Below are 21689 nucleotides of genomic sequence, written 5' to 3'. Positions count from 1 at the left end.
AATTGGAATAAAAAAGGTGCCAGCAACTGTTTCAAGTCAATTTATGTATACAGCCCAAAAACAAGAATTTGGCTCAAAGTCATATAGTATATCCTATAATGCTGATGGGTTTGTCTCTTTTCTGTATATTTTAGAAAGGCTCACTGTACTTAAACAAAATGACTCGGGGTGCATCTGAGATTAGAGGGGGTGCAGGGGTAAAGTGCTATTTTTAGCGGGGAGTAGATCTAACACAAGATTTTTTTTAAATATTGAAGTTAAATGCATCAATCTGGTGCACTTTGAGAGCGAAATGAAGAGATCTATGGATACATCTCTCAACATCCATATGAAACAGAACTGTAAGCAGATTTCTTCTTTATGGATATTTTACAAATCACTCCCCCTTTTAAACTCTATTCTTGTTTCATTGTTAGTGAGTTACTCTGAGTAACTCAAGAGTGGATATTTTTTTACCATAAAAGTGTTATGGTCAAAGAATATCCACGCACAGAAGTGCGTGCGATTTAACGAACAGTGTTTTAAGTCTATGTTTTCCTAAAATAGCTATTCGGACAGTGGGATTAATGCAATAATCACTGCTACCATGACACTCCTATTATTGCATAACTGCGGTGTGTGTGTGTGTGTGTGTGTGTGTGTGTGTGTGTGTGTGTGTGTGTGTGTGTGTGTGTGTGTGTGTGTGTGTGTGTGTGTGTGTGTGTGTGTGTGTGTGTGTGTGTGTGTGTGTCTCCTGAGGAGGGTGGAGTGGAGCCTCAACCAGCGTCAGAGTGGTAAATGCAAAAGGTGGGTCCAATGTGTGATCCAGATGGTGAGCACCAGAAGTGAAACCACCTCCAATCAAAACAAAAGTGCTATTCTTTGCACGGATTCATAGCCACTTTCCAGACCGTTTAAAAATGAGGCAGCAATGGAGGAAATGTCATGGATTGGGCGTATATCATTAAATCGTTTACCAGCAAAAGCAGAGAAAAAAGGAAAATCTGAATTCCCATATGGGATAACCCCAAAAGCTAACACCAGTTTACACGTGAAAGCTATGCAATTTATTTTTAATTAAAAAATGTTTGTGGGAAAATAAAAGATACACTTCGATCCTAATCCTAACATTTGGAGCCGATCCATTAAATCAGAGCCGGGTCCGTCTGATAAACAGATACAAGGGTATGTGGTATATCAACTACACTTATAACTGTAGTGTGTATACTGTACCATCAGTAATTCCCAGATGCAAATTATAGCTCTTTTGGGGGTTTTGGGAAACATTTTTATATTTACAAATCCATCTCTTTCACTTTTCCATGATTTATTTCCCCCTTTCACCTTTGATTTTGTGACAGAAAGAATTCCCAGCAACATAAATTCTTAACATCGGCATTTTTATTGCACAACATTCCCATAAAATTGGGAAAAAATTATTTGAAGAGACAATTCAAGACATTCTGTACAAATACATGGAAATAAACAAGAGTATGTACAGTTTACATGAACCGTTACACATACCATGGGCTAAACTTACTAAATAATTTATTCATATACAAAGAAGTGAAAGCAGATATAAATTCATACCTTTTAAACATAATGGCTGGTTGTACAAAATGTAGGCTGATACAGCGGAGCATCTTTAATGCAACAAGCACGTCTCTAGACATTTTACCAGCAAAATGAGCTCCGATGCATTCATGCCACTTCTCTATTAAGACTTGGGTCATATACGGGATCTTATAGAAAGAAACACACATTACTCCTGCTTTCTCTAACAATACAAGCCATTCTCAGCATTCAGTCCAACATATAATGTATACGCTAATCTTTAAGCACACATCATTAAACATTGTGGAAGGTTTGTTCCAGTAAGTACTCATTTGAATATGTATTGAGCTTATCGGCTAAATTAAGCTCCTCCCTCTGCCTTCATATGTATTTAAAACTGTTTCCTCTCTGCTTTGACCTATATTAAATAATATTGGGAAATGTGTAACTTCTCCTTTTATTTCTGGAGTTAATTAAAGAGATAACAAAATATAGATTTATTTCCAATGCCGATGAAACAAAAAAAAGTACTTACAACAAAAAGTACCAACAATAAAATACCATTGGCCCCCACTGCAGAAAACACCCTATGCACAGGAGAGAATCCACCTAAACTGAAACTATGAAAGGAACCACTTATTTACGCTCACCAAATCGCACCCTGGCTTTAAAGATATAACAGCCAAAATCACTTTTCAATGTCATGGAAAATCTAAAGAAACATTATTTTTAAAGGGTGCTACTAGAGCTTTATATTCTGCGTGTTTCTGTGAGTATAACCGTCATAGAAACATGTTTGAAAATAGTGTTAACTCTATTTTAAGGCCTCCCGTGTTCCTCTTTTTGTCTGCAGCAAACATCGAAGCCGTAAACATTGTAGAAAGGTGGCGAAGCTATAAAAGTGTGAAAATATTTCAGCATTTGGGTTGTAAAATACATGTAGATGATGTGTGACGGAGCTTTTATCCACAGTAGAGCGGGGAACTTAAACACAATCTGAAAAATATGTGTAAAACAATCATCCTCAGGAATTTACCAAACTCCCCTTGTTGAAGAACACAGCATAGGGTCTGCACGAAGATGACGCTGACATTCCTCTGATTAAAATAGCTTCAAACGTTTACCTCAGGGTTTTCTATAGGGCGACTGTAAATGTGTGTCATCCATGTGAAGATCTGAGGTAGTGCTGTACCTATGATAAGAATGTCAAAGCCGCTTTAAGCGATCTCAAAACCGGTTTGTCTAACCAAAAATAACCTCACGTGTGCATCAATTACAATAAAACGTGTCACTGGGATATCTCAAGGGAAATTTGGCTTGTAAACAAAAACATGAAGATAAATGAAATAACAAATGCATGAGATTGATAAAGTTCTCAATAATATTAATCTTAAAATGTTCAAATAAAAAAATCCATCTTGTAGTCTGACACAGATTGTACAGAGAAAAAGTAGAAGGAAAAAAAGTCCAATGTTATTATACCGTAGAAATCCTTAATGTTTCATTCTCACCTGGAAACATTTATAAAGTCTTTGGCGTTTTTCTGTCCAAAAAGAAAAAGAGTCTATAAAAGAAACATTCAAAGGACTCTAGCTCCCCCCGGTGGTGTAACATCTACACTGCAGAGCGAGAGGAGAACACCATGACGGGGGTCAGCTGTGGAGCATGGACGGTTGATTTGGGGCCAGAGTGCCCCCCCCCCCCCCCAGGTCTGACAGTCTCATAGGAGGATCTGGGCCACATAGGGGGAGTGGGTGCTGGCCACTGCGGCCAACAGGGGGAGGTCGCTGGACTCGATTCTGAAACGACACCAGAGCAAACATCAGGATAAGATCTACGTGTTTAAAGTAACACCATTTATAAACGTCACACTGCCATGTTTCATTGGTAAAAATGACGCAATGAAAAGCTTGATTTTACATTGAATCCAATAGTGCTAGTTACAGATCTGCATTTTTGGAGTTCCTTTTATACTAAACAAAGCATATCCTAGCAAAATGATTTTTTATCCGTCAAGAGTTTACACACAACACTGATTTAAATAACTTGAGTATAATATGTTGTTGCTGGTTGTTTAATACATTAATGGGGGTTTTTCCAGTAAGGTGCCATGTAGTGATGAGAATTATGGCTCTCTGAAGGGAGCCGGATCTTATGGCTCCGTTCCTAAGTCCTCTAAGGGGGCGGGGTTAATAGGTTTATCTGCATAAAATACCTTTTACAATTCAATCAAATTTAGCCCTGTTTTGACTAATGATTTATATGTGTACACATATAGCCTATCACTTAAATTCAGACCCGGCGTCATGGGCGGGCCCCATGGGGCAAAGCCCGCCCATCCAGGATTTGGGCCCGCCCATCCAGGATTTGGGCCCGCTGTTTTAATCAGGGCTGAATACCACATTTTTATTGTTTTATTATTATGTTTATTGTTGTTATTTGTAGGGCTTTGTCCTAATATTTATTTTTGTATTAGTTTAATATCATTTTTTTATTTTGCTAGGAAATTCTGCATGAAAGGCTGCGCGCAAGACTGGTTGTTAGTTTACTCTTGCTAGTGGTTCACGAAAGGAATATGGCAACTCAGCGCCAGATGCAGGCACATTAGAAGAAATCAGTTAGGCCTACGTTACCAACGAGCAAGCAAGTCAGCTGGCAATCAATTATATTTTTGAAGTCTCTCTCTCTCTCTCTCTCTCTCTCTCTCTCTCTCTCTCTCTCTGCGATAGCGATAGCCTGCTAGCTATACTCTCTCTCTCGATCTCTCTCTCTCGCTCTCTCTCTCTCTCTCTCTCTCTCTCTCTCTCTCTCTCTCCATATCACCAGTGGCGACTGGTCATTAGGGGCAGGTGGCACAGCCCCACCTAGTGTCAGCAGAAAGTATTCAAATAATGATTACAACAAAATGCAAAAAATAAATTAAAAAATATATAAAATATATTTTAAGATCATGTTTAATCATCTGATTCGTCTGTACATTGCTGTTTTAGTATGTGTTCTTCTAATTAGTGTCTACAGTGTGTGCCTATTGAGCTTTTTAGAGCCATGTGGGACAAAACCTGATCCTGCCCCTCCCTCTGACTGTCTAAGTGAACGGTGACTGCAACAACTACACTGCGCATGCTCAGAGTATTTTCTTATTTAATGTGTGTGGCAAAAAATAATGACCATAGGGGCAAAGTGCTGCCATCCCCACCATACGTCATCTCACATAATGCAGAGCTGATTGGCTGTAAGTACGTGTGCTGCGAAAAGTGTGGTGTGTGAAGAGGAGGAGAGAGAGCTGCAGTGAGGCGTCCTAAAACCAGGAAGTAAGCTGCGCATGTCTTCCCTCCACAAAAAAGCAATGAGATTTCTCCATAGGATTTTAGAAAATAGCTCAAAATAAGATCTGTGGGAAACGTAGCTGTTAGATAAATGTACGTTTTGTTCAGCCGGATAATATCCACATGTCTACCCTACTTTTATCATTTTCGAATCAAAAATCTATTGATTAGATTAGATTTATGATAGACTTTTGAAACTACAAGAAGATAAGGAGGACTTTTACAAAAAAGTAATAGAGATTTTTGTCCAGAAGGATAGGCAAATGGACTTCATCTTCAAGTCAAGGTAAGACTGCAATTTTATTGAAAATGGGATCTTACTAAGAGAGAACAATTCAATATTTAAATGATAAAATTACATTTTTTGGGGTATCCTTCTGTTGAACTGTCTGTTTAAAAGTAATTGAAGCATCAGACAAAAAAAGCTTTTGAAAATAATATTATATTTTGATTTAATATATTTGTAAACCTGAAGAGTCAGTGCCAGTGCCTCACCAGCCATGAACCTCTCTGCAGAAGCTTATATATAGACATCTGAGTTTTTTGTGCCCCACCACTTTTGTACATATAGAAACACCACTGCATATTACAGGATAAAGGAAATACAGTTTAAACTGCTGTATGCAGAGAAGACGCCGACGTGTCGCACTTATCATTCATATCACATTCAATCAGATCATCGATCATATAATATCATAGCCTATATTATCTCCTTATCTGAGTCAGCTGAGCCGTATCTGAGTACACTTGTCCCTGTTTGTGATTGGTCAAATGTTGCTAACCCCACCCCTTTCACGTGAACGCGCTCTCAGCTGGTGAGAGAAGCCCTGGCTTGATTTACCGCGTTGATATTAACCAGCGTCGAGATCTCGTTTGTTAGGGTTAGTTTAGATAACTCAAACATATCCAGGGTTTTAACTGGCTTCGTAGTACAGGGCACAGGTGGCTGCATAGCAGCGCTAATGTCAAAGACACAAACATTATATTTTTATTTTACCAGGATGCAGTGACACAAATATTTGGGAAGGCTTAGCCTTCCCTAGCCTAAAGCACCCGCCGCCCCTGCATAAGACCGTCAACAGCCTTATGGCATCCTAAAACCCCTCTCTTTCAACAATTCACGAGCGCCTCCCTCCTCCCCCCCCCGTTGACAATTCAGATTTCCCGGGAAATGTAAGTGTCGTGGTGGGCCCGCCCTGGTAAATCAAATGCCCGCTCAGAGATGTATGTCTGCCGCCGGGTCTGCTTAAATTATTCAATACATCCTTTGTACTGAAGTATTCAAAAGTAAAAATTACATGTTTAATATAAATGAGTTACTGTGGCCAATTGTTTTCGTTGCATTTACAGACCCTTGAAGCTCTGATTGTAGAACCACGCAAAACAAAGAAAGAAGCAGATATCAACAGCAACACCTATACAAACTGACAACAAATCTTTGCTGAGCTTAAAAATAATTATAAATAAATAACATAATGAAAATAAATATATTGCAATGCTCAAAACAGCAGCTTCCAACAGTCTCTAATCCTTGGATATGACATGTCACTGCATGCATGCACGGAGCACCCGTAGCACGGAGATCATCATATCATTCTGTCTTGTATTAGGCCTCCTTAACAACAACAAACGGCTCGTTCGCGACAGACACATCACTAGCGCCATGTGGGCCGTCCTTATAGGCAAATAACAGTTGTGTTTAAATTCAGTAATGCTCAGAAAAACTCACTGTGGACCATAGAGCTCTAAAACATTCCTCCCTCAGTAAATTGCAACGTTGTAAAGCCTTCATTGGACTGCATGTGCATCATTATAGTTGTGCATGAGACAAATAACGGGACCTGCTGCTAGAGATACAAAATCCAGAGAATACGTTTCAGTAGATTAGTTAGGCATTTATGTTCTGCTTTTCAGCACATGTGAGTGGAGAATAAAGGTTAACCCCTTACCCTAAGACCATGCCCAACTCTTTCACATGGACTCTTGTCTGACCCTTCAAATACTCAGCAAGCATCTTGCTCTTGAAGTAGATTTCCTGCAGGCGGTCCTCAAGGTGCATGATACACTGAGGAGAAGAGGAAGGACACATGGATGTTAAAGCACAGGAATCAAAGTGGTGCTCGCTGCTGAATGACCAGTGTTTGGCTGAAAGGTGTCACGTACAAAGTTGGGAGAGATGTTGAGTTTGTAGAGCTGGTGGGTGGACTGCAGTAAGTTTGAGACCAAGTTGGACACCAGGACCTCCTTCCCCAGCTTGTTGACGTCTGTGGCTCGCCTCTGACTGCTGGCCACCTGCACTGTCCACTTCTCTGTGTCTGCTATAATGCAGACGGCCTCCGCGATAGGCTCGTCCAATACTGGATGCTGCAGAAGAGAAAACATTCAGTTACAATAATAATAATAATAATAATAATAATAATAATACACATGCATAAAGTGAAGATAAGTGTTACATCCAAAACCACATTTTCTTGTAAGTTAAATGACTTGTTTGCAATCACATTCTGGTTGTTCAAAACACTTCAATGTCAAGGAAATTTAAAAGGTTTAACACTTGAACTTTACCTGAACAGCGTGGGTTAATTCGGCCATGAGGCATTGCCGAAGCTTTTCGTCGCTAGGCAACCCTTGCAGTACAAAGTCTGGCACGTAGGTGGGGCAGTAGCCTCCGAACAGAGAGCGGCCAAAGTTGGCAATGCTTGGCTTCGAGTAATTCTCCACCAACTTTGACCTATGTGATCCCAAAAGATAAAGATAGACACCTGCCGTCATTATAACTTCAATTACAAAGGAAGACAAAGTCAGAAGGGGTGTATTACTTTTTATTTAGAAAACTCCTATGTAAACTCCATGGCTTTTTTTTGTAATGCAAAGATGAGGGGAGAAAGATCAAGATACAGTATTTCACTCAAACTGGGACGATATCTAAACTAACATGTACTTTAAAAACAATAAAGGTGTTCAACCGGTTTTATCAGAATCATAATGGTAAGTAAGTTTGACTAAAATGACTGCATTTTTTTTTGGCTAGCCCAGATTGACTCAACTGACTCAATCTGATGACTAAAAAAAAGGTGTATTTACATTTTTCAAAACCAGACTGAAATACTTTTTTTTTTTACTAGGATTAGACTAAAATGATTTTAAGTTAAACAAAACCAGAAAAAACAACAGCATAGGGTTTACTCAACGTGATGAAAACTTCACTAAGACTAATGAAACAAAATGAACATTAGCATTTGCACTAGTTATTGTGTCATGTACTCACCCGGGGAGGGGCAGCAGCATCTCCTCCTGCCAGTCCTCGGTGTCCTCGCTCTCGCTGTCCCCCAGCGCGCTGTCCGAGCTCTCGTTGCGGGGGATCTCCCAGTCGTTGGCCGGCAACGCCTTGTTGTTTTGGTCCTCTGTGCTCTTGTTGCTCTCATCCTGGGGGAGGGGGACCGACAGCAGAAGACCCTTGTCCTGCTCAACAGAACAGCTCCTGCTGCAGCAGCATGTGTCGGAGGAATCTGTGGAGCCACACCTGCACCTCCTCTGGGCGCTCAGCAAAATGTCTTCCTTCCTGCTGGACCCCACCTCCGCCGTACCTGAACCTAAACACAGACCTATCCCCGGACTGCTGTGGCCCCCAATGTCCCCGGGTTGGGGGACTCCCGAGGGGTCCAGCAGGTCTTTGTGCATACTGTCTGTGCTGTTGGCCGTCGGTTGTTTGGCCACATCTTCTATAGTCCTAGTCTCCACGGGGTTATCCACACTGAAGTACTCGTCAAAATCGTTCACACAGTTGGGGGTCCACTTGGGCATCTTACTGGACACCCGCTGCAGGGGGGGGGCTGCCTTGGTCTGTTTGGTTTGGTCCTCTGATTGGCTGCTGCTGCTGCTGGTCTTCGACTCCGCTCCACTCTTGGGTTTGTGATGTTGCACCTGATGCTGTTTCTGCTGCATCAGCATCAGCTGCTGGTGGAGAGGTTTGTCCTTGAGGTGCTTCTTGTACTTCTTCATGTCCTCTTCCACTTTCCTCCGGCGGCTCTCTGTGTCCGACTCTGGAGACATGGAGTCTCCGATGAGGAAGGTGACTTTTGTTGCCGGCTCGTCCTCTTCTGTCAGGATCAGAGACATGGGCCCCGACGCGGTGCTTCCTGGAACTGGCACTGCAGCAGCAGGCGTGGTTTTATCAGGAAGCTTCTTCTCCAGAGGGATCTCTAACGGCAGAGAGGCCAGCACCCTGGGGGGCTGGGTCCCTACGCCTGCTTCCGTCCCAGCCTCTGAGCCGGGGGTCTTCTGCTCTGTGGGGACAGGAGATGGTGATGATGCCAGTGAGGCTGTGGGTGTGGACGGGACGATGAGTCTAAGGTCTCCCTTGGTCTCTGTGTCCAGCACACAGACCTCCTCCCTGGGGGACGCCGAGCCCACCCGCAGCACAGTCTCTAGCCGGGCCTCTGGGACCCCTGGGGGGCTGCTGGACTCCCTGAGCAGCCCCCCGGGATCAGCTGATTCTGCAATCCTCCTGATAACAGCACTGTCCCCCGTCTGAAGCACACTGCTCCTGGACCCTTGACTGTCACTGCTGTCCTCCTCCTCCTCCTCCTCCTCCTCCTCATCCTCCTCCTTGGGTGTGTCCCCCCCACCCTGCTCCCCCTCTGTGTCTGTGTAAGTGCTGCTCTGGAGGCTGTTGTCTGAAGGGTAGCTGCTGTCCTCTACCTCGGTCTGCCGGCTGTGGGTGGGGTGAGACAAGTAGTCCCCGCTGGGTTTGTGGACGGTGACCAGCACGTAGTCCGACTCCTCCACCTCTCCTCTCCTCAGGGAGGTGGTGATGAGGGAGCCGGGGATGACGATGGCCTCGTCCTCGGCGCTGTCCAGCATGTGTGTCTCCAGCAGCTCGGAGCAGCGGATGAAGTAGGTGAGGATGTAGAGGAGCCTCTGGACCAGCTCCTGTTTGCGGCCCACCACCACCGTCCTGGACAGCCGCACCGGGGACCCTATGGCCCCGTACAGGTCGCCTACACAGTGAGGGAAAAAACAAAACATCAGCACTTCTGTACAGCCATTTAGATTTATCGAATTATTTTAACAGGAAATGTTTTTTTTGTTTTTTTTTTTAAATCATTTATGCCCGTTCCATAACATTTGACTGTGAAATCTCCAGTTTTGCCGCAGTGTGAAGTTGATCGGATGAACAGTTGTCGAGAAAATTACTCATAAATAGGTTATAGATATTTCTTTCTTTATCTATCATTAAAATGAGCGAGCTGTACCGAGCAGGCAGTTTGGAGAAGAGTAAATAGGGGTCCCCTCTGAATACACTACACAGTGTGTACATAACACACTTCTAATACATACGACAACAAAACTGGCACTAGAGACAGTCATTTCTTGGATCCCAGAAATACATCCATCATGAGAAAAGTTGTGTGATGAAGACTTTGAGAAAAAGACATTACGTTTGACTTACATTTTAGTATCTGGATATAAAACAGTTTATATCAATATTTGAGGCTTTTATTTGACTCTCACAAAGGACATATTACAGAACTTATGAAGGTATGTTTAAACAATCGCCAGTCAAACAAACCAAAGACTAACGTGTTCTTTCCTCTCTGGTGTGCAGTTCTCACTATGAACACCAGGAGGCACCATGAACTCACTTTCCCAGAGTTCACCATGTCACATGAGGTGAAAGTGTGGACTACTCAACATACTGTACTCTATAAGATGTTTGTGTATCATCACTCACTACATGCATCTACAAATCATATACAGCTATACTGTGTGTATAAACACAACACACTGTGCAGAAGTGCACTAATAGATTAGCAGTAATGCAACATGTTAAAAAACACTGATGCTTTACACAGCAATAAGTATCTAAATGAACTGCACCTCATTGGAGTATTATTTCATTTTAAATGAAAAAAAAAAATTGCGTTTTTATCACAAGATCATTAATGCATTACACTTATGAAACTGACACAAGAGCTACAACAGAGTGCAGTCTCATGGAGCTGCATGTGGAGAACATTCAGCTTCCAACTTGCCTTTGTGCTGGGATGATTAATGATGACAGGTGAGGATATGTTCCAGCTTCACCGAAAATGAGGATCAAACACGGGTGTTTTATCAGACGTCCATTTGTTTTGTCACTGTGTGTGCTTGTGTGCGTTTGTTTTCCGAGTGCCTCACCTAGTTGTGCCCAGAGCGGGTTGTAAGGGTGCGTCTTGGCCAGCATGTCGACGCTCTTGGAGGAGTGTTTCTCGAGGAAGATCTTGATTGGAGGCTGCCCATTGGGCATGACGGTGGGCACCCAGGCCAGATGATTGGTCAGGATGGCTGTCAATAACGCGGGGAGGAATCTGAAATAAATCAGGTATGGGTTGGTGAGCAAAAGAGACGAGGAGAATCCAAACATCCTAGCTGTGTGAACCCGATCAAAAATGACTTCTCAGTTTCCCTCCTGATCTCATTTGGTGAGGTCAACTTGGTCAGACCTTTTCTTGCTGGCCTGAACACACACATCCATTGTTTTCCACACACACACAAATAGAAATGTATTCAGAAAGATACACACACACACACCAATACAAATGATTCACTTCTCAGTCCTGACCACAAGTGTCTACTTCCCTTCCTGTCTCATGACTCAACACCAATGCTACTCAAGTTCAGTCATGTGCTCCAGCACAGTTGTGACTGCGGCACTCATCACTAGCATCATGGGAAAACTGACAGGACGCCTCAGAAAAGAAATGATGTCTTACGAGACATTTTGTTGCCAGGGAGACATATGGCTTCATCCGAGAGTCAACATAGCGTAGAAGTAGTTGTGTATCGTCAGGTCCAAAATGGATGTGTGGAAGACACCCTAACATTGGTGGAAATACTGACTTTTCAGAGAAATTATGCTAATGAGGAAACACCAATGGTTGCCTAGGAGACACCATTTAGAGTGTGCAGGGATTTAGAGAACATGAGAAAGTGAAAGATAGTAATAGTAAAGTACAGACACGTTCTGATTCTTCAGTCTGATAAACAGTATTCCACCACGATGTCTTCCAAGTGGAGGGGTTTGTATTGCTAATGTGGAATTTCTTCAAAATTATTTGTGTACCCTCAATTTAATCATTTTGTATGTCTGTAAAGTGTTAAAAAACTATGTTTTATGATTGTCTTAACATGTTATTTTTGCTGTATGCAATCAATGATACAATTTGAATAAAGAATGCAATAAAAACACTTCTAAATGCTACATGGATGTTCAACAAAGGCCTTGCTACCAATTCATTTGTGTACAATTAGCAGTGTTTTGACGTGGCTTTATGACAGCAACAATAAGCAATTAGAGACTGGCATTCACAGCTCCCTCAGTGGCAGACCAATACATGCCAAGAGGGTGAAACACTCACTTGTGTGTATGTTTGAGAGCCATGAAAAGGGTGGGGAAGACGATGGAATAGAATGAACAGTGTGTGAACCTGCATGTGTTTCTCTGCTTATAGGCTTGTCCAGGAAGTAGAAGCAAAAAAGACTAACTTTTCTTTGTGTCCGAGTTCTGCTATGCATGTCGTCTCTCTTTACATGAGTGAGCTTGCTTAATACTGTCAGCTCAGAAAAGATCAATCGAGTGGTGAACAGCCTGATCTTCACAACAGGTGGGTTTGCTGTGGCCTACCACTCTTAAAAACCAGTAAGTGATATGTGTTTGGAAATGACTTAACATATTTCCATGATCCCCTTTTTGAGAGAAAATGTCTTGACTGATGGCGGCCTAGGTGTGAGAACAAGCAGTCACTCAACTGGTTCTTGGAGGCCTGCTCCATCAGCAGCGAGAGCTCCCTCATGAAGTGACCGCAGAGCTGGTTCTTCTCCGACGCCCCGGACATCATGGTCAACCAGACGGGCTCAGCCACCCTCGGCATGGTGTAGAGGTCGCAGATTGTCATCCTGGAGATGAGGTACGGCGAGGGGGGGATGAAAGAGCACGGAGAGGGGCATGGACAGGGAAGGAGGGGGAAAAGAGACAAAACAGACAGAGAGAGAACAGACATGTTATTGTCTCTCGGGGTAAACAAAAGAGATCTCAGTTCACAGACTGCGCTGGGCCCATGGGAGACCCTCGTTGTGTGTGTGTTTGAAACAGTCCAGCAAACTTGACTCCCAACCCTGTCTCCTGCTCTGTACAGTGTGTATATCTATCTGTATGAGGCTCAGTTGGAGCGTTTGTCCATTGAGAAGGAGTGGAGTTTCCATGGAGCGTGGGGCGTGTTGGTGAGCATGTCTCGGCTGGAGGCCAAGCTTTGACACAGGGGCAGAGGGGAATCTCTGCAGCCGGAGGAATGTGGAGAATCAGGCGTTTTAGTCAGAGCTCAAATATGCACTGCAGCTGCTGGATTATGAGTTTGAAAATGCTAAACTGTGCAGATGTTTTATCTGCTTTCTCTGCGAACATGTCAAGCAAATTCAAGTGAAATACATTTGACCGCAAGTGATCTGTCACAAGACTTTTAACTGATAAACACTTAGTGGAAGCTTGATTTAGTGTAACAGGAAACTGCACAAGATCTAAGACAGTAAACATTCAACCCTTGTTGACCTATAAAAAAACAAAACTTGGTGATAGAGATGTGGCCATGCTGCATGCTGGGAGAAAACGCAGGTGTCACAAAGTGAAAGTGACCTTCACTAGTTCTCCAGTATTCCAGTAATCAAGCTATTTTAGGTGGATGTGTTTCTTCAAAGCAGATAGGAACAACATGCGTAGTCTTTGTTTACAGGTTCATAAGAAGAAGTTATGGACAGGGGGCAAAAGGAGAACTTGTCAAATCAAGTGCATTGCAATTCTGTTGTTGCGCTAGTTCTTTTTAGACGGTTTAGTGTTGTAATCCAAAACCTGTTCTTGGCGGGTTGATAATATTAACACAATGACTGTGGTAGTGGACACGAACGTCTAAGAAAAATGCTTGAACTACCTCCAAAAAATACTCAGCAGCTTAAGTGATTTATAACGTATAAACAAATCTTTGGTACTGTAGTACTTAACTGCCAAAGACTTGATGTCACTTGTAGATCAACATACCCTAAACATGTCGCTGACTCTCTTTACATGTCGTTGTCAGCAGAGATGATCCATCATCAGGACTGCAGCATCAAATAACCTAATGACACTTTTTGATTAACACTTTAAAGCCCCAGTCGACCCAGATAATGTGTGGTGTACATTGATCTGAAAGCCCCTCGGTGGGCTGGGGTCTGAGGCGGAGCCAGCTCCAGCTGAGAGGGAGATCGGCCCTCAGCCTCTCTGCAGCAGCTGTTCAGGTGAACTTTAAAGAGCGTGATGTGAAATTAAACTGTTGTGTCGAGGAGACTGATTTGAAATGCTCTCACTATGGACGGGAGCGATACAAACAATTCTGATCTCATACACGACTTCTGGCTCAAGCTGTGTTTTCGAATGCCAATGAAAGTGAAAGCACCTTGTACGTATTAAGAGTTATAGCACAAGAGTTATGGGCATTGAATCTATTAGTGCAATTACTAACCAATAATCCTTATGGGTTTATATTATTTTTGTTTATTAGAATATAAACATTTAAGTAGTGTACTTTCTTTTGCCTCTTACCAATCAGTCAAATATTTAGTATAAAAGTCAAATTTGCACTATAAATTCTGTAGGCACAGTTTTCTTTCCGATTGCCTTCAGTTCATTTTGTGCTATTAACAACTCTGAGGCACAGTTTCTAGTGGCCTCCATTAAGTACTTGCATACTTTCGTCCAAGAGAAGGATAAGCACTTTTTTTATGCTTGTGAGCTAAAATAGGAAGTGGAGTCTCTCCAACCCTGATGTGTTAAGTGGCTCTGCCGCCGTCACTACTCCTGCTTTTCCTCTAAAGCAAACCCTAAAGTAACCCCCCAATAGAGGCTGGTGTGACTTATATGTGCACATGCCTCTGCTAAGTGCCCAGCTTATCTTCGACAGCATGCAGAATGCAAAATCAGCATCTTGCAAAGGCATTTCCTCCAGTTCCTCCTGTAATATTCCATGAAGTCAAAAGCCCTTAATGGCAAAGGTGGCTGCACTTATATTTAGCTGCTGGCTGAAGGTGAGATTTTACAGATATTTAGTGAGTCCCGGGATCTCACATATTATTTACTATTCTGGTGCCCGTGGCCTGTGTCTGAGGAAGATCGGGTTGCCACTCCGCAGGCTTGGGTTGCTGTGGCCGGCTGCCAACAGGCATATGACTGCAGCAATGAGGGAACCTCAGACGTCTGCCTGCAAGTGTGTGTGGCAAGTGAAAGTAGTGGTATGCACGCACACACACACACACACACACACACATTTAAGGTTGTGTGTTTTACAAGGTGCCAAACAGACATACAGTACTGACAAGCATATCACACCAATTCAAATGTTTAAGAACCTTTATGATTTAATATTTGATTTCATTACACATTAAAAGGTTATATCCTTCTGGGAACTGGTGTTTCTAGACAAATAATAAACAAAGCATCCTCATTGGGTAGTTGTGGTGGAGAGTTGAGAAGTAACTGGTAGCTTCTAACATTTCAGCCAAATAAGCTTCCTGAAAAACAAACAAAACTCTATCGCAAGAACTCCCAGCATGCATAGCAACATCTGTGGTTTGCTACAGGTAGGTCACAGTGTGTTCCTCCTTTCTTTTAGCTAACATACTACAACATTTCTTACTCTACGGCGTTATTTTTGTGCCTCTATCCTGAGCACGCAATGGAACATTTTGAGCATAGGAAATGTTATTGAGCGCGCAATTTAACATTTTTGAGCACAGAAAAATATATTTTGCAAGCACAATTGACTCTAAGCCCTCTCACAAACTCCTGCTCCGTGCACAAGAAGACTGCTGCACGCGCTCTCCCTCCCTCTCTCTCTCTCTCCCTCGCTCAACCTCTCCACCCTGTGTGCGCTCAGGTTTGCCTGTGTGCACGCTCAAGTTGGCACTTGAGGGTAGTCTTATTGTAAAGTGGTACCCAATTATCTATTAAATTATGCGCATATGACAAAAGGACAGAGACTGTTAGCATCACGCTATCCTGACACAGTTCATTAGTTATTCATTGATTCGACACCTCAGCACGCCACATCAGTAACTGGAGCAGAATTACACAATCCCTTCACCTTATCTCCGTTAACTTTAGAGTCCATAAAATCACCTTGTTATTCAGAGACACAGCGTGCTCACTGACAGTTATCCTGTAGCACATGCTAACAACATCAAAGCAATGAAAAGCACCATTCAGTTCAATTGTAACAACTAACAAAGAGGCACTTAAAGACACCTTTATGACGGGAATGCATCAAAGTAATGTGACACCTAGTGAACATAAGAAATATGACATAGGGAAAAATAATTATCTTGTAAACCTTGTTGACAGATCAGGTGCTTCTTTTATCTGCAGGCCATAGCAGCTGGAGAATATCAGATGTTATCAACAACAGTTTACTGCCTGCTTGATGATATGTAAGGGTGTTCATGAATGACCGCCTGGTTGCACTATCCCGCTGTTAACACGGCCACATAGTCAATAAACCAACGACTTGACTCACAATATTCATTGAAAATGATTTTGTTGACTTCACGGCAGCACTGATCAAGGTTTACAATAACTGTCCAAGTTTGTTCCCAGTTCCTTTTCCACTAACCTAACAAGTTCCAGAGCAGCCAATACCATGTTGCCGTTATTGTTTAATTCCCGTCTGCTTTCTTCCGTTGATTTCTCTGATGTCCGAGGCTCTGTCTTGTACCTACTTTACTTCTCTCCCTTGATCCTCCTTAGCAACGGTCATTATGTTGCTTAGCAGCAATGTGTTTTCAAGTATTAACAACCTCTGAACATTTCCAATTTGACCAATCAGAATCTAATATTCAATGTAATTAACCAAGATAATACACGTTTATCAAACTGTGTAATGTAAACCCTCACACACAAAAAGCCAGAGAATGTGAACAAAGTCATTTGTAAGAGATAACGTGTTGGGTTTAAGATGGAAACATCTCTTAAAACTAAATATCAACCGACTCCATCTAACGAGGGCAGCCGGGAAAAAACTCCTAACCCAGTGTGCAAACAACACTCAAATATCAGGGCTTTCACAAAGGCACCAATGTTACATTTTTGAGATGAAGATTTGTATATCAGTGATAATGTCAGTAGAAGAATTTGGCCCAACCCTATGATCTATGAAGTATTTGCCAGTTGTCGTAAGAAAATAATGAATGAAGTCTGATTATTGTCTGCATTATGGTGAGAGTGTGAATTGTTGCCATACCTGAACTCGGTGAGTCCTTCCACCATTCGACTGTAAGCCAGGGCTCTCTGAGTGGCATCAGCTGACCGACGACACTTCATGGCCTTGAGGGTGACACAACACACATGCTCTTTGGAGAGAATTGGCACTGAAGCTGACAAACAATACCGCAGGAAAGGTGGAGCAAGGGATGTGTGAGGGGGGGGGGGGGGCTGAAAGAAAGATTGAGGGTAAACCTGGAAGTCCTCCAGAGCTGCGACAGTGCCAACAACAGACCGCGGCAAACAGAATCTCAGATATACATGTACAAGGTATGATCATTGAGTGGTCACCTGACAGCAACTCTGCTCATTACACCAGCAAAGGTCTGCATTCAATACTATTCATGTCTCCCTGCTAAATGCCTTTCACTGACAGGCTTATCTTCACAGTGTCCATCAGGGAAGCAACAGCAGTCAAAAAGGGGGAAACACACTTCTAACACATCAAAAGAATCATCTTTGCAGTTAATAACAACACAGTCAATCAGCGTCATACACAAACTCACCTGTTCGATAGCGCTCTTGAGTTTGTTCATGTGGCTTTCAAAGAGAGGGAAGTGGGAGAAGAAGAAATCCTGGAAGCGGTTGTTCTCCTCCGTGTTGGGGGACAGCATGAAGATGACGCCGATGGCGATCTTCTTCTTCCGAGCCACGCCGAGGCTCGGTCCGGCGCTATCGTCAGACATGTTGAAGCTCTCCTCCACTGACCTGACGGGGACAGGGCACACAAGGAGTCACAAGGAGCAGAAGATAATCCGATACAACCTCCGAAGCCTGAGATGTTTGTGTGGCTGCTCTGATTTCCGAATGTTCGCCTGCCCTTGAAGATCATTAAATTATATATTAAGGCTAGATCACAATTTAGGCCTTCCCTATACTGATTACTACTGATTGGTATTACAAATACATTTTCCATGTACTGCAAACATGTTGTCATTTATACATCCAAGACGAAAAATACGCACATCACATGTCGAGGGACTTTGAATCCCAGCTGGAAAACAAGATGCTTTGGTGCTGCTGAAATGTATCGCCTGGAAGATACGAGCACTCAGAGGCGTACAGCTGCATTTACATTGACAAGCCAACACAGCATCCTGTCTAGTCACAGCACTGTGCGTGTGTGTGCGTGTGTGTGTGTGTGCGTGTGTGTGTGTGTGTGCGTGTGTGTGTGTGTGTGCGTGTGTGTGTGCGTGTGTCATTTTCCGAGCTGCTTGTTGGATTGTGAGGAAGTCAAACAGGATACACTTCACAAAAGCATATCAGAGGCCTTAAGCAGGGGGGGGGGGATGGAGAGAGTGTGTGAGGGAAGTTGTGCAAAGAAAGACAACAAAGCTAAGACGGTTACCTCCTTCTCCTTCGCCTCCTTTACTCTTAGTGTAAGTTAGACCTGACTCTATAGTTGTTTTTTATGTAATGTACAAATAAACATGTTCTTTGCACAGGTGTGTGTGCATGTCTCACCATCGGGGGAACACGCCGTTTTCTAAGCTGGTGGTTTGGCTGCGGAGCCATCGCCGCTGGTAACTGGACGCACAGCTGCTGGTGAGGGAGGAGCCGGGAGACGGGAAGGGGGTGATCAACAGGCTGCTCAGGGAAGCTACAGGGGGAGGAGGAGGGATGGAGAGAAGGATCGGAGGGGGATAAAGGAGATGAGAAAAGGGAGGGAAAAATGAAGAGAGCAAGAATGAGGAGAAGGAGAACAGAAGGGAGGGAATGGTGGGTGACAAGAGAAGAAGGACAAGAGTGAGTCAGACAAGTGCGTAGGGCTTCTGAACAACACATTGCACACAGACATTTCCACACAGAGACTGACAGATGTAACAAACTATAATTGATCTTACTCAGACGAGGCACGGGAAAAGGCACGAAGATACCCCTCTTTACACTTTCCCCTAATCATTAGATAGCTTTCTTATGAGATCTAATATAAGCCTGCTAGCGGTCACATGCTTGGACAACCTGGCTTTACACCAGGCTGATATAGTAATGACAAACCTACACGCGCACAATCAGAGTTATTTACAGCCCCGGCAGCACGTGCTGGTCAATGGTCACATGAGTCAGTTGTGTCTGACCTTAACAGTGTTCAAAGAGATGAACAGGAGAGTGTGTGTGACGTATGAAGAGAGAACGGTGCTAGGTGAAGACGTAGCAGTAAAAAGGGGACACTATGTATTTGGGATTGTTGCCACAGAGGGATGTGGGTCTATTTGTTTGTCAGTTTTTTCTAAAGAGCCTCACCCCATTGGGGAGGAATGGAGATGAGAGGACGAGGCTGGAATTAGAAGCTCATTTACTAGTAGCAGCTTTTCAGAGCTGCTACATTTAATCCTGCATGTGACCCGGGTTTGAGCAGAAAGCCCAATTCCCTTCATGCCAGTGGGGTATGGTGGTGTTTGTAGAGGGGGGGAGTTTCCATTGCACAAGGTTTTCTGGACCCTAGATGCCACGTAAACACCTACAGGGTTTGACGTCAACATACTTTGAGGGAATGGCAATGGAGAAGAAAACTGATTGCATACTAGTGAGATCAGTTGCACTCAAATCTGCACACGTATTTAAATATTGAATATGTTCACACAAATGTTCAACTTTTTACCGTGATATCTTGTTTCAATAGTTACTTTATCGCTTTATTTTTGTTGTATTATTATTATTTAATTTGTATTCTATTTTAATCTTGTGTAAATCCTGTTTTTCATTCTGACACTGTTGCTGCTATAAACGCCTGAATTTCCCCAAGGGGATAAATAAAGTTCCATCTTATTGTATCAAAGCTCAAGCATCACTGCTTAAAGTAACCAATGCAGAAGTTTAACATTTAGGTGCATCATTCCTGTTGAAAAAAGGCCAGTTTGTGGGAACCTTTAATGTGTTTGAGGTAGGAGAGTGTTAAGAGTTATAATCCAATAATTTACATACTTATTAATCTTCCTTAAATTGACCTTGACCTCTTTGGTCTGGACAAGAATAAATGTGGACCCAATTCAAAGCGTAGCTGCACTGTAGGGCTGAGAGTAACATCGCTGTGCTCAGTGTAGGTCAATCCAAGCTTTACCTCCTAGTCTCATTAACATACCTGACCTGGCGATGCCGCTGTCCCTCTCGTCGTGAAGCCCTCGGCCAGGCATGTCCATGGGGTGACTGTGGCCTGCAGGAAAGGGTTGAGAGAGAGAGAAAGTGAAAAGGTTGGGTTAAAGGTAAAGGAAAAGGGTGAAGACAGAGGGCGACACAGATCAAAAGGGAGATTTTTGACATAAGAGACCGAAGAAAAGGAGGAAAGAAGGAAAGTGACACAGAATAACACGTGAGAAATTATATAAACAAAAACAGTACCAGCTTTATTTAGGGTTCTAACACCTAGTCATAGCCTGAATATGCTAATCCACAAACAAATATAGAGACTACAATTAGGACGCTTCACCTCCTCAACCTCCTTTACCAAGCTATGGCAAGAATATTCTCAGCAAGAAACTGCAAGCATTCTTTTTACTATAAACTACTTTTGGACATGCAACCAGGAAATGTTATCTTACTATACACTGTATCTCCACCATTAGACCACAAATCACACAACTACTACAATAAAAAGGGGGATGTTTAATAATATCTACTGTCAAGTGGCTGTTACTGATTCATTCCAAAACGGCTGTTTGTTTTTGTTTCACCAAAAACAGGAAGTTCCACAAGTAAGACACATACTGTACAAGACACTACTGCTGTTGAAGGCTCACTGACTCACTCACTGGTGAAGCTATCTTCAGCAGCTGCCACAGCTTTGATGCTACTTTTTACAAGAGACACGGCACTATGAATGTGACCGAGCCTGTGTGCCTATTCTCAAATGTCCTTCTCGTCAACACTTCAGTATAAAATTGGAAAAATTGTAATACTTCTCACAGCGGAGAGGTGTGAAAACCACTAACGCAGCATGTCAATGTGCCGTTAGAAGGCATAGCTCCGGCTGAGATGATTAACGGGCAAGTCAGCATGGGCTTTTGTTGCTAAGCGTTCAAATGTTTGTGTATACGGGCACTCCTGTGGCAATCTGCGCTTTATGGCCATACCAACATTGTATAACTACATGCCATGCCAGCCTATGGATGCCCCGAACAGAATTGTGGGTAGGCAACATCGTGCAGGGTATGGCTGGGCAATATGAAACATTTTTAATTATCACAATACTTCCCATAATCGATATTGTGGCAATATTGTACTGTTGACTATTTAGTGCTTTCACAAAAAAGTTCGCACAGGGAGATTTTTGATTATCATCAGTAATGTGGATATAATGTAATTATAAAAACAGCTAGAATAGTCGGGTAATTTCAGAAAATTACACCCCTTTACTGTAATGCAGTCTTTAAAACAAAGTAAAAGCCCCAGGTGGGATTATTATAACCAAAGTGTAGGACAATATGTCGTCTCAAATTACCATATCAATACTATATTGATATATTGCCCACCCCTCTGGAATGCCTCTGTAAAAACTCCTCACCAATTTG

The 21689-nt window shown here is 42.8% G+C and overlaps 1 protein-coding gene across 4 annotated transcripts in view; it reads right to left on the bottom strand.

The window, feature by feature from the left end:
• Window positions 1-1358: 1358 nt before the first annotated feature.
• fnip1 (folliculin interacting protein 1) overlaps window positions 1359-21689 on the bottom strand; it is a 43640-nt gene continuing 23309 nt past the window's right edge. For all 4 annotated transcript variants that reach the window (XM_034098642.1, XM_034098644.1, XM_034098641.2 and 1 more), the window contains 11 exons: window positions 20264-20335; window positions 18646-18781; window positions 17688-17889; window positions 17162-17244; window positions 12651-12797; window positions 11040-11209; window positions 8128-9859; window positions 7425-7590; window positions 7023-7223; window positions 6809-6924; window positions 1359-3332 (listed from right to left, as the gene is read on the bottom strand). In XM_034098642.1, the coding sequence (XP_033954533.1) occupies window positions 3254-3332; window positions 6809-6924; window positions 7023-7223; window positions 7425-7590; window positions 8128-9859; window positions 11040-11209; window positions 12651-12797; window positions 17162-17244; window positions 17688-17889; window positions 18646-18781; window positions 20264-20335 (3104 nt within the window). In that variant the 3' untranslated portion in view covers window positions 1359-3253. The remainder of the gene's footprint in view (window positions 3333-6808; window positions 6925-7022; window positions 7224-7424; window positions 7591-8127; window positions 9860-11039; window positions 11210-12650; window positions 12798-17161; window positions 17245-17687; window positions 17890-18645; window positions 18782-20263; window positions 20336-21689) is intronic.

Source organism: Pseudochaenichthys georgianus, chromosome 14 (assembly GCF_902827115.2).
Source record: "Pseudochaenichthys georgianus chromosome 14, fPseGeo1.2, whole genome shotgun sequence".
NCBI lineage: Eukaryota > Metazoa > Chordata > Actinopteri > Perciformes > Channichthyidae > Pseudochaenichthys > Pseudochaenichthys georgianus.
The sequence above is the reverse complement of the archived record's forward strand: the minus strand, read 5'-3'. Positions and strand labels throughout refer to the sequence as shown.